Source organism: Dipteris shenzhenensis, chromosome 30 (genome assembly GCF_047967505.1).
Source record: "Dipteris shenzhenensis isolate YYH24624 ecotype China chromosome 30, Dip_SZ_1.0, whole genome shotgun sequence".
Lineage (NCBI taxonomy): Eukaryota > Viridiplantae > Streptophyta > Polypodiopsida > Gleicheniales > Dipteridaceae > Dipteris > Dipteris shenzhenensis.
Genome location: NC_141625.1, coordinates 5830469 through 5848694, shown reverse-complemented (window position 1 = coordinate 5848694; position 18226 = coordinate 5830469). Strand labels below are relative to the sequence as shown.

Sequence of the window (18226 nt, the reverse complement as noted above, 5' to 3'; positions counted from 1 at the left end):
CACCCTCGTGGAATCAATTCATACGTGTTATCCTCTCACATTGAGAAAAGGGTTTACGATAGTGAGGAGATACTCTCACAATCAGAGAAGAGCATGAGCTACTTGGAGGTGGTTCTGCAAAGCCTAATCCTCATGAATAAGAAATCATCACTAGTAGGGATGTAATCGTTGATAAAGAAATTGGTTAATTACAATGTGATACTTTCTACCCCATCATTGAGCTAGTGGTAGAGACAAAGACTGAATATCATGTTGGTGCAGAACTTTAATCAGATCTCTATAAGCCTGCCACATGCAATATTTTTGTGAGTAGAGATGTTATTTCTTCAGAGAATTCAGCTCATACACATGCTGAATTCACTATTCCAGCTTCTTCAGATGATGTTTTTGAGGGGATGCTTCCTATAGCTTTTGGTTCCCAAACTGAGGCTCATGCTGAAAATCAGAATTTACAGCAACCTCCACCTGCTCCACATGCCACATGCTGGTTTTGTTCCTCCCCAAGCTGTGAATGATGTTGTCAGGCAAGAGATTCAAGAGATACATGTAGCCAAAACAGTTGCTAAAGACTCTGAGGGAGAGTAGACTTGAGGCACCTTTGCCTGGCAGGACTCGTAGTGTAGTAAGGCACGCAGGGGGGGCTCTTTCTGTTGAGTTAGCTTATGCAAGACCTCTTCTTGATGAAGAAGAACCTGACACTTTTGAAGAAGCCAAGGATAATGTGCACTGGATAAATGCCATGCACAATGAATTGCAGTCCATTGAGAAAAATCAGACTTGGGATGTTGTGGATTTGTGCAACACACGGCCCGATTTTTAGTATGCAGTATCTCAGGGAAGCAGGTATATGCATGGTCCAAAGACAACACATTGGTAGGCTGTAAAACGCATCTTCCGTTATTTGCAAGACACAAAGTCTTATGGCTTGATGTTTCCCAAGGGGGGGGTCGACTTGCAAATGCATGCTTACAGTGAGTGAGATTGGGCTGTGGAGACTATGACACCAGGCAGTCTACTAGTGGTAATTGTTTCTTTTTGGGCAAAGCCTGAATTTCTTGGCTGAGCAAGAAACAATCTACTGTGGCTACTTCCTCATGTGAAGCTAAGTACATGGCAGCTTTCACAGCGACAGTTGAATGTTTTGGCTGCGTCCTTTGTTTGCTGATCTTCATCTCTTATTGGAGGGTCTTTCTCCAATTCTGAATGATAGTCAAAGTGCTATAGCAGTGGCAAAGAATCCTTTGTTTCATGCTTGTACGAAGCACATTAAGATTCATTATCATTATGTTAGAGAGAAGTTGCATGCAGGGAGATTAGTATGATCTATCTGTCAACACATGACAATGTTGTAGACATCTTCACCAAAGCACTTCCACGTGAGAAGTTTGAGGCATTTCGCAGTGCCTTGAACTTATCGCCTTTTGGTGATTGATCACTTCCTTGTACATCATCACATTGGCACTGTAGCGGGGTGTTAGAATTATTGGCATATTCTAGGCAGTTGCCAATGTAATCCATAAGTGAGTTAGGGGCACTTTTCCCTCATTAGAGGTTTTTCCCCCTAACCACAGTAAGTGGGTTAGTATGGTTTTGTCACTTGGACAAAACCAGCTCCTCAATTGTACTCACCTTATCTTGTCTATTGCATTCTACGTTTTGTTATACTCTCTTGCTTGTTTTTCTTCTTGTTCCCATATTCAACATGTATGCAAGGACTTTCATATGCAGTAGAGGCTGCCCTACCTGGTAGTCCCACAAATTGCAGTCGGCATTGTTTTGGTTAGTTGGCAAATAGACTAGGTCGGTCCAGCGTGTAGGATTTGATCGGCTCCCTAGCCTTAGCGACAGAGAGTGCCCATATGAGTGGGACACATGTATTTTTGATATGGACTCCTCTACATGCACGAGAACATTAAGGATAGAGGCAAAATTGAGTGATGAATGCGAGACATGAAAGGGTACCACCCTTCAAAGTGTCCTTAGGATCCAAGGCCCATGCACCCCATTTCACTATCCTTAGCCTATGACTCATTAATGCCTGTCCTTCAATGCATCCATTCGTCCTTCAAATGCATCCATGCATTGTACCCATTCCTACCCCCTAGGACTTAGCATGTGTGAGTGCTTATCTTTGATATAAATATCAATTAGTCAAATGAATAATCCATGGCCCTTGGCCATTATACCTACCTAACAGGTCCTAACCTCTCTTCGATTTTAATACATTTCATCAATTAGCCTAATATAATCTAGACCATGAATCTTTCTTGACATGCTCTCTTTCTTGGACATCAATTGCCGTCTATTGATAGGTCTTCATCTTGTCATGTCACTTATCATAGTCTTGCATTAAGCTTCATTAGTCAATTCCTTTTTCCATGATATACTTACCAAGCAAGTAAGCATGAGGATGTCTCCAAGTAGTCAAGTTTCAAATAAGCAATAAAAAGCATGGAGTACTTATCTTTGATTCCTAAATTGATACATCATGTGTCATCTTCTTGAGCTTATTTTCTTGCACAAAACATATTTACATTTACCCCATTGGGATTAGTATAATCAATTGCTGTTTCTCCTTCTACCATTGGTCAAAGCTCCAAATGACCAACTTGGAATGCTTAGTCTTGGGTTGATTGGAGACAACTATCTAGATTACAAAATCTGGCTGAGATATCTCATGAATCCACAAACTCGGAGGTAGGACTCCACGTTCCAAGTGTATGCCCATCTAGTGACCATGCACACATGAATCACTAGTTTTCCATGGTACACATGCCAAGCAAGTTAAGTATTAGTCTTTTCGAGCTTATCTTCCTGTAAAAAACTTATTCACGTTTTGTTGTGACTATGCATCAATCGGTTTTCTTGCTTCCACATGCATTGGTCAAACTCCAAGTGACCAACTTGGAGCCTTTAGTATTAGGTTGATGGGAGCCAAAACTGTCAAAATCACAAGATCTTGTTGAGATATCTCATGAATCCACAAACTCAGAGGTAGGACTCCACATCCCAAGTGGATTGCCATGTAGTGGCCGTGCACAAATGCAAGATCCATCTAATCTTCAACTAATCACTAACCCCCTCTTACTTGAGGAAAGCCTAACCAATGCAATGGCTTTTTCCAATAAAGAGTAGTTTCCCAACTTTGCAGAGTTTCAATATGCTTTTTGCCTTACAAATATGACATCATTCTTTTATATAGCATTGCATTGATGATGATGGGTCCTAACATTATCTTCTAAATCTATGATACATGTATACATAATTATGTGCTCACTCTTCTGGTTCTAATCCTCAATCTATTGCTTCGACTTGACTTCGACTTTTTTTAGGGGGGGTTTTGATTTTCCTTTGACCTTAGGAAAGTCTTTTGACGGAATAGATCCTTAATGACATGAATGGACCCACAACCCGTTTTCTTCATAGTTGTTGAATTCTTGATCAAGCCTATGACAATTTAGGAATCTGCATCTTGTTGCAAGGCTTTCCTCTTTGGTCTTCTTTCCATGCCTTTATTGCCTTGAATCTTTGACCGTGCCCATATCTTCATGTTACTTCTATTTGTAGCGCTCCAACTACCCACTCATCTCTTATGGTTTCAAACCATTCTCGCCACGTTTTGGTTTATATCTCTCGTCAACAATAGTTCGATTTCTCAATAGTACTATAGGGGAGAAGCAAGTACCAAACATATCTGCTTGTGAAACCGGCCTTCAATAAATTAAAGGGAAATAAACTAATGAGTAACCAGTTACATTAACAATTCAGCAAAAGTATTACCAGCCGATTGGGGCTAGAGTGCCCCTGCACCAAGACAAAGACACAGATTGGCCCCAAACCTTGGTGCCCCTTTCGGTATTTCTTTAATTGAGTGAGAGGCCTTGAATTCAATGGGTGAAAGCATGACTGAACTACCAACGGTGCTCAGAAGCTCGAACAACCTCCACAAGCATTAATTGTGAACCATCTTGCGAAGCAAGTCTCTCTGAAAACACAGCCCAATGCTCATGGGCAATCACTTGAAAGCATGAGTGAACCCTTTACCAGCCAAGAGCTCAACCAAGCTCATTCATGAGCCATTGCACGACTCTCTACTAGCTTTCTGCTCACGTGGCCACAGTGGGCTGCACCCAACACCTTGGACCCCAAATGCTTGTACACGCAGCTTGAAAATCTCATGTGGGAGTTTCGGGAGCTGATCTACCGTTTGTACTCTTGGGGAAAGAATATCATGTATGGCTGTCCGTACCAGCGTTCCGTAAGGTTATCCATACCAGCATTTATTGCTTGCATAACCCTTCCATATAGGCGCATTTAATGCATGCGTAGCCTTTTTTGTACTATCGCATTTAATGCATGCACAACCGTCCGTACTCTCGTGCGCGCCCGTACATCACTGGTGGCCATTAATGCTCCGTACGCCTCTTTCGTATTGTTGTACGGACACAGACTCTCTCTCCCACCTCGTTTCTTTCCTGCAAGCGCCCATCTCCGTAAGGACGACTCCTTTTTCGTAAAGTGCCCCCCGCGCCATTCTTCTTTGTCAACCCCTTGGCCCAAGGCCTGCCTTGGCCTTCCTTTCCAAAAAGCTATGCATGGGCTTGCCACGTGCAGCCCATGCCTTGGGTTGCCCCCAAGGGCCTCATTTGCCCCTAGGCCCCTTCTTAGTGGGGCCTTTTTAAAACCCACCAATGGCCAACCTTAACTCTGAGGTTCTTTGGGCCCCTCTTGGCCTTAGAACTTGCATTTGCACCCAAGCACAAATGCTAGGGGTTCTATCACATCAAGCAATCCTTGACCTCGCTCCGTGTTTTCCCAAGGTCCTCCCCACACTCAGGCCAACATGCATGTGCCAAAAATCATGCCCTCGTGAGATACCCCTCTTGAAACATTGCAAGTGTCCTTGGTTGCATTCTGAAATACATGTGAATAAAGCATGTATCACAAACTAGCATAGCATATATGATTATTCAGAGCCTAGGGTAGCAAACCATAAACACTGCAAAAACCTCCTAGTGACTAGTACACTGATCATAGAGGTCCCAAGGCGGATATACTGTGAGCAAGCAGTACCTTGGGTGAAACATACAATGTCACCAAGCGACCTCCAGATATCTGAGCCTTTCTGTAACAAAGAGACAGAGGTACTACCCCTCTCTTGAGCATCAGGCAGTGCTTCAGACCTACACTCTGTTGAGCTGAAGGACCCACAACCGACGGCTCAAGCTACAAAGCTTCCAAGTAAAGCTGAAACAACTAAGGTGTATCTGCCAGATCACCCTCTTCCAGCCACTTTGCATACAAACCAGAGAAATTTTACGTATGACTTTCCTTCCCTTATGTGCCAATACTTGCTTTAGAACTAATATATCATGAAGTTTCCCAATTTTGGCTACACACAAAAGGCATATCCTCTGGCACATCTCCCAGAAAGGTTTGAGAAGATTCACAATTCAAGCATTATGAATCCTTCAAAGATCTGGTAGCTTCAAGCAATAAGCTACATCACTGATTTGTAGATTTGTTTGTACAACCTAGTCTGAGTGAGGAAAATATCTTAAGGTCTGTTGATTTGTTTGTACAGTGAAATCAGCCCTTAGCAAGTAATGCTCCCACATAGAGAGAGCAAGAGCCACAACCAGCAACTCTTTTTCATATACTTGCAAATTTCTTTCAGCATCCTGCAACATTCTACTCTCGTAGGCAACATCCGTGCATTCTGCATGAGGATTGCACCAATGCTATTCCCACATACATCACAGTGGACAGCATAAGCCTGACCAACATTGCCATTACACATAGCAAGGTTTGCTATACCAGCCCGAGTACCCTACATACCAAGCATGCCTACAGGAGCTCCCATAATGCCATGCATTCGGCTTTGCATTCCTGGTTGCATGCCAATGTTTCCATTCATAACTCTCTGCATTCCGACTTGCATACCCCCAAGCATAAACCCTTGCATACCTTGCATTCCAGGCTGAAAACCAACAGGGTGATTTTCAAGCATTCCTTGACCATTCCCAACTTGGCCAGCCACCGCTTGAAACATTGAGCCACCACCAAAATATATTGGTACTGTGGGGTGTGGAGCTGTTGGCTGGTAAATGGTTCACTCATGATTTCTAGTGGTTGCCCATGAGCATTTGGCTGTGTTTTTAGAGAGACTTGCTTGCAAATTAGGGACAGCAAGTCATTCCACCAAGCTCATTCATGAGCGATTGCACAACTCTCTACCAGCTTTCTGCTCACGTGGCCACGTAGTGGGCTGCATCCAGCACCTTGGACCCCAAATGCTTGTACACGCAGCTTGAAAATCTCACGTGGGAGTTTCGGGAGCCCATCTACCATCCGTACTCTTGGGAAAAGAATGTCATGTACGTCTGTCCGTACCACTGCTCTCCGTACCAGCGTTCCATAAGGTTATCCGTACCAGCATTTATTGCTTGCATAACCCTTGCATATAGGCACATTTAATGCTTGCGTAGCTTTTTCGTACTGTCGCATTTAATGCATGCATAGTTGTCTGTACTCCCGTGCACGTCCGTACATCACCGGTGGCCGTCAATGCTCCATACGCCTCTTCCGTACTATTGTACGGACACATACTCTCTCTCCCGCCTTGTTTCTTTTTTGCAAGCGCCCATCTCCGTGAGGACGACTCCTTTTTCGTAAACTGACCCCCGTGGCATTCTTCTCTGTCAATCTCTTGGCCGAAGGCCTTCCTTGGCCTTCTTTTCCAAAAAGGTATGCATGGGCTTGCCATGTGGTAGCCCATGCCTTGGGTTGCCCCCAAGGGCCTCATTTGTCTCTAGGCCCTCCCCTAGTGGGGCCTTTTTAAAAACCCACCAATGGCCAACCTTAACTCTAAGGTTCTTTGGGCCCCTCTTGGCCCTAGAACTTGCATTTGCCCCCAAGGCACAAATGCTAGGGGTTCTAGCACATCAAGCAATCCTTGACCTTGCTCGGTGTTTTCCCAGGGTCCTACCCACATATAGGCCAACATGGATGCGTCAAAAATCACACCCTTGTGACATCGTGACAAGACATTAGTTTCTTCAGCCCGTTTCTTATTCTTTTCTCCTACTCTTGCTTGGGCTGAGCTCCATGGTCCAACCTAGGGGGTTAGGAATCATCTTGGAGCTTCCATCACTCAGAATGAATCCTAGGAGTTCCCTCTCTCGCCGTTCTGCCTCAGCTAGCTACTGCTCCAGGCTGATTTTTGCATAGACAAAGAATCGACCATAACTTTTTGAGGTTTGCTCAGATCAGTTTTAAGTAAGAAGAATTTTTTTGGTTTAGAAGATAAGCTACATTTATCTCTTCTAGATCAAAGGCAAAATCTGTGCCGTTTGGCCACTGTGAGCGTCGGAAGAAGGAGGGGTCGTCGGAATGTCTTTTTTTAAAACAATGAATGAACGAAAAGTAGAAAAGCAGATTTCATATGCTGCAAAACTAGCATAACCTTTGCCTAACACTAGGCAAAATGAGGTCATACTTCTTCTCCAAGAGTAGATTCTCTTGCTGAAGAATGAGAACAATGAATTGAAGCAGAAATTTCAGGATCTAGAGGAGAGAGTGAAAGTGAATGAGCTGAAGCTAAATAAGGCAACTCTCATCTGAGTTTTAGATGATGAATTAGTATCCAGACAAATTGAAGAGATGCATAAGAAGCTCAAGGGAGAGATTCAAAAGATTCTCAAGGGAGAGATCGAAGGAGAAGTAAAGAGGTCCTTAGACTCTACACGACTGCAGAAGGAAGTAAAGGAGCAAGTTGAAAGGTTGCTCAACTCAAAGAAGCCCACTAGAAAAGTGGAATATAGCAGAGGATTCTTACGAAGAGACTCGTGAAAAACTCATCAAAGCTTTACCAGGCATTGATTTGGGTGATCTCAACTTCGAGATAGCTCAAGAAGGAGCGCAGGGAATTCTTACCTTTGAGTCAAGGTCTGAAAGTATGCAAGTTCTTAGATACTCCAACAAGTTGAAAGGTATACAGGTGTGGATTGCAGAGGAACTCACAAAGAATCAACTAACGAACAAAAGTTCAGAACTAGCAAAGGTGAAGGCAATCAAAAAAGAAGGAAAATGGGCTGTCTACAAAGATGGCAAGGCTTTGATCAAGGATTTTAAAGTTAAACCAACAGACCCTCAGTCTATAACTGATGTATTATTTGCATTTTTCTTCTTCTTCTTCTTCTTCTTCTGTTTACTGGTTGAACCAGGTGTAAAGGGAACTTGACATGGTTACATCTTGTTTTTTGAGACATAATATTCCCAAAAAAATATTTTTTTTCTTTTAAAAAAAAGTTTGGGTTCTCTCTCGCTTCTAACAGGCTTATCATCTCATGCATGAAGGATTGCAATTTGTCTCATGAATACCATTGAAGCTGCTCCTTTAAACAATTCGTCTTATGAGCTTCTATCGAACTATTGAATCATCCACAAGCTTGCCAATTGATGAACTTCTTTCATTTTTTGCTCTTTCACCTCCTATGTATGCAATAAACACTATAGTCTTTGTCCACATCCTTGGCTTCAATTCAATCCCAAACCAATGGTCCTACTTGGAAATCTTTGATTCTTGCTCCTCCAATGTTTCAGGTTACAAAATACTCCAAATACAAGTGAAAAAGAAGTGAGTTCTTACTAGGGATATAAGGCAAATGCATCCTCTAATGAGAAAGCTTGACAGCTCAGGAAGAATCAAGGTTTAATCAACCTTTGTTAGTGCTAGAACGGTAAAAAACAGTACACAGTACTTAATTTGTGTAACATGCAACGGTTAATGATCGTCGCAGTAAAACTTTCTTTAAACCTTTAGCGAGTTGTCTTTACTTATGCACCATAGAGAGGGGAAAATAAGGGTTAAGAGATAGCGAGTTGGCAAGCGTTTGGATCCTTGTACTAGCTGATTGCCCCCTCCACCAATATAGGGGAGAATTTGCTTCAATCTTGGAGAACTGAAATACAATGGGAAACACTCTTCAAGAGAGCAAAGTATGCAACTTTGAAGAGATGAGGGGGAGGAAAGATTGTGTGAGGAGCTCCCGGATTGTGCAGGGTTCATTACGTGAGGGGATAGAAGTTGCAAGAAGAGTGCAAGGGAGATAGAAATGATCGAGAGGGATAGAAGATGAAATAGTGAAGGAAATGGAATAGTGGAGGCTTGAGTTTGCAGTCCGATTGCAAGGGAGAAAGAAATGGTCAAGAGGGATAGAAGATGAAATAGTGAAGGAAATGGAATAGTGGAGGCTTGAGATTACAAGGGAGAACGAATCGGTCGAGAGGGATAGAAGACAAAATAGTTAAGGGAATGAAATAGCGGTTTGTAGCCCGACTACATTGTCAAGGTGAGAGCCATCGCGGTGGTTGTAGCCCGACTACACTGTCAAGGTGAGAGCCACCGTGGTGGTTGGCCCGAATTTTGATTGATTCAAGGTGGCAGTACTAACTTGCATGGTAATGAATGATTAGAGTTGGTGACATCTAAGATTCCCAGCCATGTCTGTGGTGGCGGCTAAGACCCACCAGCTTATGCAGATGGATGTCAAGACAACTTTTTTGCATGGGGATTTACATGAGGAAATTTACATGGTACAGCCGGAAGGCTTTGAAGAGAAGGGAAAAGAACATTTGGTTCGCAAGCTGAAAAAGAGTCTCTATGGCCTTAAGCAGGCGCCTAGAGAATGGTATCAAAAGTTTGATGCTTTCATTCGGTCCTAGGGTTTCAGAAGAAGTGATATTGATCATTTCCTCTACACTAAAATGGCTAAGGATAATAGCCTGATACTCCTGGCACTTTATGTGGATGATATACTATTGGCTAGCAAGAAGTGTTTGGATTGAGAGACTTGAGAGAGATGGCTAAGAACTGAGAGATTAATTGAGTGAAACTGAGAGATGAAGTGCTGGACTGGAAACTGAAATGGAACTGCTGAAACAGCCTGCCAAACCTCAACCTCGATGCTGTCCAAACCCTGCTGAGAGGCTGCATTGGAGATGAATCCTTCAATTATAGCAATAACAGATTATCTGGCTAGGTCTTGCGCTCAACAAATTTGGGATGTATGCACTATCATTTGGGTATAAAAGTGTGGAAGCTTAATGACAAATATCTTTTTACAGGTTAGGTATATAATTAATGTCTCAAAGCTGTTTTACATGGAACAATATGAGGCTCTGAAGCTCCCATGCATGAAAGTGACAAGCTAACTGCTTATGACAGCTCAGTATGGGGGGGGGGGTGTCATTTTACATAGTCAGATTGTCGGCAGCCTACTTGACCATGACGATGCTTGAGATATAATATGCAGTGCATAAGTGACTCAATTTATGCAACAACCATGGGAGTTATGGTGTATTCACTTGTAGTAGTAAGGTCTACCGAACTAGAGAACAATTCACTAGCATGGCAGTATATGAAGCATATGGTCGGGGCTTCTATGTAGAGGGATGGAGAGGTGGCAGTCATAGTACAGCTATTGTTTATGATAATACTAATTTGTATATGTTGGCAAATAATCCTTCCTGCCATGCAAGGGCAAGGTACGTCGAATTGCAGTTTGAATTTACTAGGAACAAGGTTGCATCACAAATCAGCGTGGTGTGTCACAAGCCACTGGGTGGCACGAAATTAGAGTGGTGCTAGGGCTGCAAGGTATAAAATTGAGCATTTAGGGAGAGTGGTAAGGGTCAATAGTGTTCAGTTTAATGTTAGTTCTGGCCTTAGCAAGGTATAAAATTGAGCATTTAGGGAGGACGGTAAGAGTCAATAGTGTTTAGTTTAATGTTAGTTCCAATCAGTGGTCCTGTTAAGTTTTGACTCAGCTAGAGCAGCTTATGAGCAAATTAGGTCAATAAAATTCTCTAGCTTGTCATGCGGCGTTGCGATGTCAAGGGTTGCAGGAACCTTCATTTTATACCACACAATTCTAGACTTGTTGGAATGTGTTCCTTCCACACTTTGTACATGCTTCCCTTCATAGTTATAGGGCTTGCAGAGAAGGAGAACTCACAAAGTCAGTAATAGCAGTAGCAAAGTGCATTGTGATCTTATCCATTTTAATCAACATCTCCATGACGAGGTTACTAAAAGAAACACGGTGATGAGATTCGATTTGGTCATGGCATTTATTTTAGAGATCTATGCTGAAATTCTTTTCTTCCTTTTAAATCTTATTGAGTTATGTGTTGATTTTTTTTCTCTAAAGGCGGGGGTGCTCAAGCTTTCAATAAGATTCATGCTTTGAAATTGCATAAGATAAATTGGCTTTATAAACCTTAATGAAATGCAAGCTAAAACATTTTGAGCACTAGGCTTTATACACTGTTACATAAAAATGTCATATCGAATTATTGTCATACAGGGGAAAAGTAAAGATGATGCAGGTGGTTTATCAAGCTCAGTGGAGTCTGCGGGTAAGCATATGCTCCATCTGAATTTGCTAATGGGAGCTGCTGCATATCTCTTCGTTTACATTTTGTAATGCCTCATCCCTGTACTTCAGGTGTGATTTTGTAAACCCAGGAAACCAATGAGCATTGTCGTTTAATGCGGTCTTTTATGTTATGGCAGGCAATGAGCACTCACAAGCTAAGCCAAAAGTGACTGGCATCTATGACTTGGTTGCTGTGCTCACTCATAAAGGCCGGAGTGCCGACTCTGGGCATTATGTTGCTTGGGTGAAGCAAGAGAATGGTATCTTCATATTGCATGTTGAAATTCAAAGTGCTGGAGGTGGTGCATTGTGATGATTTATGCATGGGTGCTTTTCTTTTTATGTCTCTTGTGCTGCTTTGGAAATGTTTCATTCAAGATAGTTTATACGATAAAAGTTTCTAGCAAATTTTACTGCTATATTGCTACCTCTGCAAACTTGGTATCGCCATGTATATTTACTGTGTTTAAGATTTTCAAGCTGGTCTCCTCTCTTGGTGCAAGGTAAATGGATCGAGTTTGATGATCATCAGCCTATCCCTCAAAGAGAGGAGGACATTACCAGACTTTCTGGTGGAGGTATATTCCCATACACTTATCTTGTTGTTAAATTTCTTACGAGTCAAATGGTTTGTAGTTAGGATTTCCTAGTTGCAGGTGCAATCTGTGTAACTTTTTATATTGTATCAATGTAGGTGACTGGCACATGGCCTACATATTGTTGTATAAGGCAAGGGTAGTAGAATCCTGAGAATGTTTGAAGTCGTGATCAGATTTCTTGGTGAGTTTCATTTGGTAGCCTACACAATTCTGTGAATTAAATATACCCAGAGCCATTCCATTGATTAGAAAGTGTCCAAGGAATGCTTGGCATAATATACAGTTATATTTTAGTGTCTTGTAGTCAAGACAAAGTTTATTATATTGGGATTCACACTACCATGTGCTGCGTTTGTAAGAGGGATTAATCGTTGTGACGATAGCAGCATGTTCTCTGGATGGGGAGTCATTTTTTTGTAATAACCTATGAAAGAGAGGCATTGCCACAATCTTTCTCCAAATTCAGATCGGATGCTTGAAGTAGAATAAGAAGAGCCAATTCAGTCTGGGCTCTTTCTCGGATACACGAATGCAAAATTCCCATCAAGGGCATTTCGATCCTTCGTTGTAAGGGCAACACGATGAATAGGAGAGAACTCATATGACGTATGGATTACAAAAACAATATTTCAGGCATGTGTACAAGAAATTTAGCAGATGCTATGCTATTTCATGAAAACATATAACAGTAATTAGTATGTATGCTTTTTCTGTGTGTGTGTGTCAAAGCAGAATGGAAAGCATATCCAGTTTTCAATCTTCCATTGAAAAGGAAAATGATTCTCTTTGCTCAACTGTTGTCTGAAGCATTTGTTTGATTCACATAACTCATGCAGATGATTTTCACAACCCACAACGTTTGGTTGTGATCTAGGTCTTACGAGTCTTTTGTTATATTGGCCAAAAAACGAGTGATGCATGGGTATATTGTGGAGTACACATTGCCAAATGCACTGGCTATATATCTTTGTATTTCCACATCAGATTTGGAATGATTCACAAGGTTAGCTTAAGGTAACACCACATTTAGATCTTTGCTGCGTTGGTAGTCGGCAATCTTGTGTGCATCACTTTTGTTTTTTGTTTTTTCTAAAAGATACTAGGGTGCGGCATAATGTTCATAATTAATGTACCTTAATTTGACTGCATGATATATTTTAAGGTGTATTTCACATGGCATCTAACACTCCAGCCCCAAACATTAAGGTAGCGAAAATGGTAAGGATGGGGATGCCCTTACTACTGAATGTTCACATTTATGTCAACTCTTCCCTACCTGGTTGCTTACCATCATGATCAATTCATCACAAGTGATATAGCGGAAGTGAGAGAGGGAGAGAGAGAGAGGAGTGCAACACGATATAGCTACTTATACACTAAGTGTATTGACAATGAACATGAAGATATACATGTGAATCCCTTAGGGTTAGGGTTAGGGTTATCGTTTGTCCCCATGTCCTATGTGGATAGTGCAATTTACACCATCTTTAACACTCCCTATTAAATTGCACTGGGTAAGTAGAGGGTGCATGTACAAGACCTTTTTATGGATTTCGTTTGGTGTGTATGCTAGCATCCAAAACTAAAAAAAATTCAGAGTAATATGTGCGTATGTGAGCACCAAACACCTAAGGGATAATTGACTAATTATTACTTTAACCTTCGATCGTATCATTCAATCATGATTAGGCTAACTTGCATAAAGAGGGTCAAGTATTCAGGATATCATTTGATCATGTAGAAATTTTGAGCTTACATGGGCTCGTATTTCTTCGTCACTCGACCTATCAAGTGCTCGATCGTTGTCTTACGGGGGCAAGCATCTGAATCTCATTCTTCAACTTCTCTTGCATTGTCATCAAAGATGGGTGTGTAGACAGGGTAGTGATCTAGTGCATGCAACAATTGTTTTGTAAGTGCTTAAACTTCAAAATAAAGAACATCCAAAATACACATGCAAAATTGCAATGCGGGTGTAAACTAAATCTCAATAGGTGGTGTTGCATGTTGTACATTTTGAAAAATAATGGTAGTGCGATGTGAGGTATTAGCCAACCTTGAAGTTCGACTTGTGGTATGAAAGGTCCATTCAATTGATTTACTTTCAAAGTTGATGAGCTAATGTAAAGTTGACCCTACTATCAATCGTTTACAAGGAGGATGAAATCTAAAGCTAGCCTAAAAGGTACACATTCTTCACTAAGAATAGTACTTCTCAAGAAATCATCCTTTTAAAATTATGGGAAGCTCACAAAATGAACCACCACTAGGAGCTGAGGGCCATATCTATATATTGGGCAAAACAAGGAATGTTTGGCCATGTTTGTTGATCCATGTGTTTTTCTCATCGAGAGCCTATTGATTAGAGATGCTCGTTGTACTTGCAAACCATCTTGGTATTTGCAAATGAGCTCATACTCATATCTTGTAAAATTTTCCTCTAAGAAAGTAGAAATGTTTTCAACACTAGGTTTATATAGAAACGATCTTCATGGAAAGAGGGGCAGCTTATAAAAGTTCGCGACGAAGATGCCCGTGATGAAGGGGATGAGCCACTGACACCACAGTTAATGAATAAATGAATGTCTCTTTGCAGGTTGTACCAACCCTTTAAAGGTTGGTTTATGAAAAATTTTAAAGAAAAAGTAGAAGTAAGTTTAAGGTGCCTTTTCCTTGCTTTATCATAGAATGGACTTAATGAATTTTAGGTTTGCAAGAAAGTGGTTTTCAATCTTTCTTTAAAAACTGAAAGACTTGGAAAGAGGAACACCTTTATTGTGATTGATTAGCTTTAGACTTTGGAAAACTTCGTAAAAGGGTATCCTTGAATATTGTGGTTTAAATGCTAACGTTATATATGTTGGGATGATTGACTGACTAGTGGTGTATGTGATGTTAAGTCATGTACATGTGATGAGGGTGACAAATCGCACTCAATTATCCCATGGCATGGGTAGCTCGACGAGAAGACAATGTGCTTAGGGACATTGACTTAGAAATTTAGAGGCTCATCTCGATTTGCTTGGGAGTTGCCATGAAATTTGCTAAAGGATGTTGAGGAGATATTGTTGTTGGAACAACTTGATGGCGTTGATGATCCCTTTGAATTTGTATCTCTAAGTAGTATTCAATTGGGCCATTGTTAATTAGCTTAAACTCCGAGCGATAGTGAAATGGAGATAGTTGATGTTCTAACAAGCAAGGACAAATCACTCACATATAGGCCCATGAGCTCAAGGAATTGATGAAGATTTTGTACCAAAACCATGGTGTTTACTTGAGGATGTGTAGGGTTCTAAGTAAAAGGCAAACTTTCTACTCCTTGAAGGTGACATAGTCCTATGGTGTTCGGTCGACATACGCCATCTAAGATTGATCAAGGATACCATTCAGAAAAATGTCTTCAGAAGAGGAAGGAAATATGCAAAAAGTCAAGTCCCCACCTGGGATCAAAGGTGGGTCGATCGAACGATGACTGCATGAAGAATTGTGTGTATGTGTGCGTGTATTGAACATGTCAAAGCTGAACATGTCATAAGTCTCTGTGGACTGTGTAGCTGCTCTAAGGCATCCGGATGGATAAATCCATCTTATGTAGAAAATGCTATAAATATGTGCAAAACCACGAGCTTTGGGGAATGCTTTGTGTTGAGAGAGTGTTGTCGATTTTGAACTTCTTCTTTGGGAGCCACGTCAAACCAACAAACTTCTTCCTAGAGGATAGTGGGGGGGTCAAGCAATACTCATGCATGATTGCATTGTGCATGGCCTCCCTCCCCCTCGCTCAAAGAAAATAAATCTTCTATGAATTCTTAAAAAACACCATACAAATAAGCTTCCATGGTAAGTATAAAGAAAAGACTAGCTCACTGCGTAGGAAATCTCTAGAATAGGGATAACAATAAGGGTGGGGGTCTATACATCCATCGAATGCCTCCCCCAATAAAAGTGTAGAATACGCCTATAGGCCAAGCCTTGCAGAATCGCTCGTCTTTCAACAATTGCTCTCGATCCTAAATCCCGCACTCCCAGATGGTAGTGAGCATATAGATAATGTACTGCCAATTGGCAAAGAGTGGCTGATGGAGGTACTTGTTATTGTGCATAGCCTCCTACCATCATAGAACTTCTTTTAGGGATGTGACTGCTATATCATAGGATATGTGGTCATCGCCACAAAGAGGATCTTAGTATGCAAAAGAAGTGGGCGCATGGAAATCTACATAGCAGAAAGCCTACATTAAACTTAAAATCTCTCCTGGAAGTTCCTAGCAAAGGAAAGAGATGCACACATCTTCACAAAATCCTTCAATGAGGATCAAAAGAAACCCTGTGACCTTTAAAACACCATAACATGAGCTCCAGATATTAGATCTAGGAGCTTTCCAAAGAAAAATGAATTTAGCCTCCACTATTCCATTTCCTTCACTATTTCATCTTCTATCCCTCTTGACCATTTCCTTCTCCCTTGCAATCGGACTGCAAACTGAAGCCTCCACTATTACATTTCCTTTATTGTTTCATCTTCTATCCCTCTCAACCATTTCTATCTCCCTTGCTCTCTTCCTAAAACTTCTATCCCCTCTCAGTCAAGTGGCATATGAGGAAGTCGGTAGTGGTGGCATGGTTGTAAATGTGATAGTTGTAGTAGGGTGGGCTCCACTAGGATCAAAGTGACATTTGTGGGTGACATTGTAGTTTTCTTAGAACATTGCATTTTGGGAATGCATGACAATGTTGTCTTCGTTTAGAGATGCCTAGATTCTATTTGGTAGGAAGTTGAGACTAGGGTAGCATGAGTTGAGACTATGCCCTAGCCTAGTGAATAAAATCCATTGACCTGAGGAAATGCCAAGGAGACATCTTTTCCTAGTACATGGCTTTGATCCCATTGTGATCTCAATGTTGATTCCTTTCCAAATGGTTTGGCTAGGACCTAATTGATGTCGAATATCGTGACGTTAGCACTATCGATTAGTTAAATGGGCACTTTACCGAAATCGTGGCAACTATAACCTACTAGGTATACCAAGGGTTGGCTTTAAAAACTCAAGAACCAATGTTTCCACGAGGTAATGTGCTAGGATATACCCATGCCAGTAAACCATGCAATATCTATAAGGTGGAGGATCTAGAGGTTATAATAGTGGTTTAAGGTAATTGTAATATCGCATCAGCTGTGGAGATAATGGCTTGGTTGGAGGAAAGCTTTTGTTACAAGTTGTTCGTTGTGTAACGTCTTTGACTCATGTTATGACTTATCATGGGTGGTTTAATTTATTCCATTGAGACATGCTGGACCACCTTTTGTGGGAGATGGTAACAAGTGGGCTGGTGTTGTTTATTAATTGGGAGGATGGTTGGTTCGATTGTTCATGTAGTTGTTGGTGTGGAGGCCAATTGTAGTGGGTTCGGTCTTCTGTCACATAGCATTTTCTTCTAGGATCTTCCTATAAGAGTGGGAAGGATAAGGGATATCCATATGGCCAGCCACCATGTATTGGTGTCATTATTTTATGATACAAGTTTGATCATTTACATACCATTTGGTCCATCATCAAGTCCTACGTCCATGATGCAAGTTGGACTATTTTACATTTTTGGTTTTTTGAAAGAGAGTATTAGAGATTGTGCAAATTGAGCATAAGTTCCACAACAATGGACCTCAGAACATAAGCCCCACATTGTCAACTCAGCTATCCATACTTACGTTTATGGATTCTCACAAATCATCATTCTTAGTTTTGAAAACTAGCAACATTCCACAGTGAAGTAAGCCTCTAAAACAGAGCACTAGAGAGTCTCCAATGGTAGACACTCTCACCAAAGTAGGGGTTAGTATTCTAGAATAGAGCACCAAAGAGACTCCAACATGTAGGCATCCACATTTAGATCCAGTCATAAATTTGGAAATTTTCTATGAGTGGAAAGAGGAACTTTGGAAAGGGATGCATGCCCAAGGGTACAAGTTGCCACAATGCCTTGCTTTGCAACATTTATATCCGCTCAAGCAAACTAGTTTAGTGATGTGCAACCATGAAATGATTACAAGGATCAATGCTGTCAAATTTTCTATCATTTCCAAGTTTTGAGGGTTTAGTCACCTACAGCTAATATTATAACATAGGTGTTTACAGTTGTAGCAGAGGTCCTCAACTCATATTCTATCGAGAGGTGTAGGCTAAA

The 18226-nt window shown here is 41.3% G+C and overlaps 1 protein-coding gene across 1 annotated transcript in view; it reads left to right on the top strand.

Moving 5' to 3' along the window:
• The window catches only part of LOC147881646 (ubiquitin carboxyl-terminal hydrolase 7-like), a 134663-nt gene extending 121923 nt beyond the window's left edge, over positions 1 to 12740 (top strand). The window contains exons 15-18 of the mRNA XM_087401690.1: positions 11370 to 11421; positions 11579 to 11701; positions 11945 to 12019; positions 12136 to 12740. Of these exons, the coding sequence (XP_087257816.1) occupies positions 11370 to 11421; positions 11579 to 11701; positions 11945 to 12019; positions 12136 to 12191 (306 nt within the window). The 3' untranslated portion in view covers positions 12192 to 12740. The remainder of the gene's footprint in view (positions 1 to 11369; positions 11422 to 11578; positions 11702 to 11944; positions 12020 to 12135) is intronic.
• Positions 12741 to 18226: the final 5486 nt, after the last annotated feature.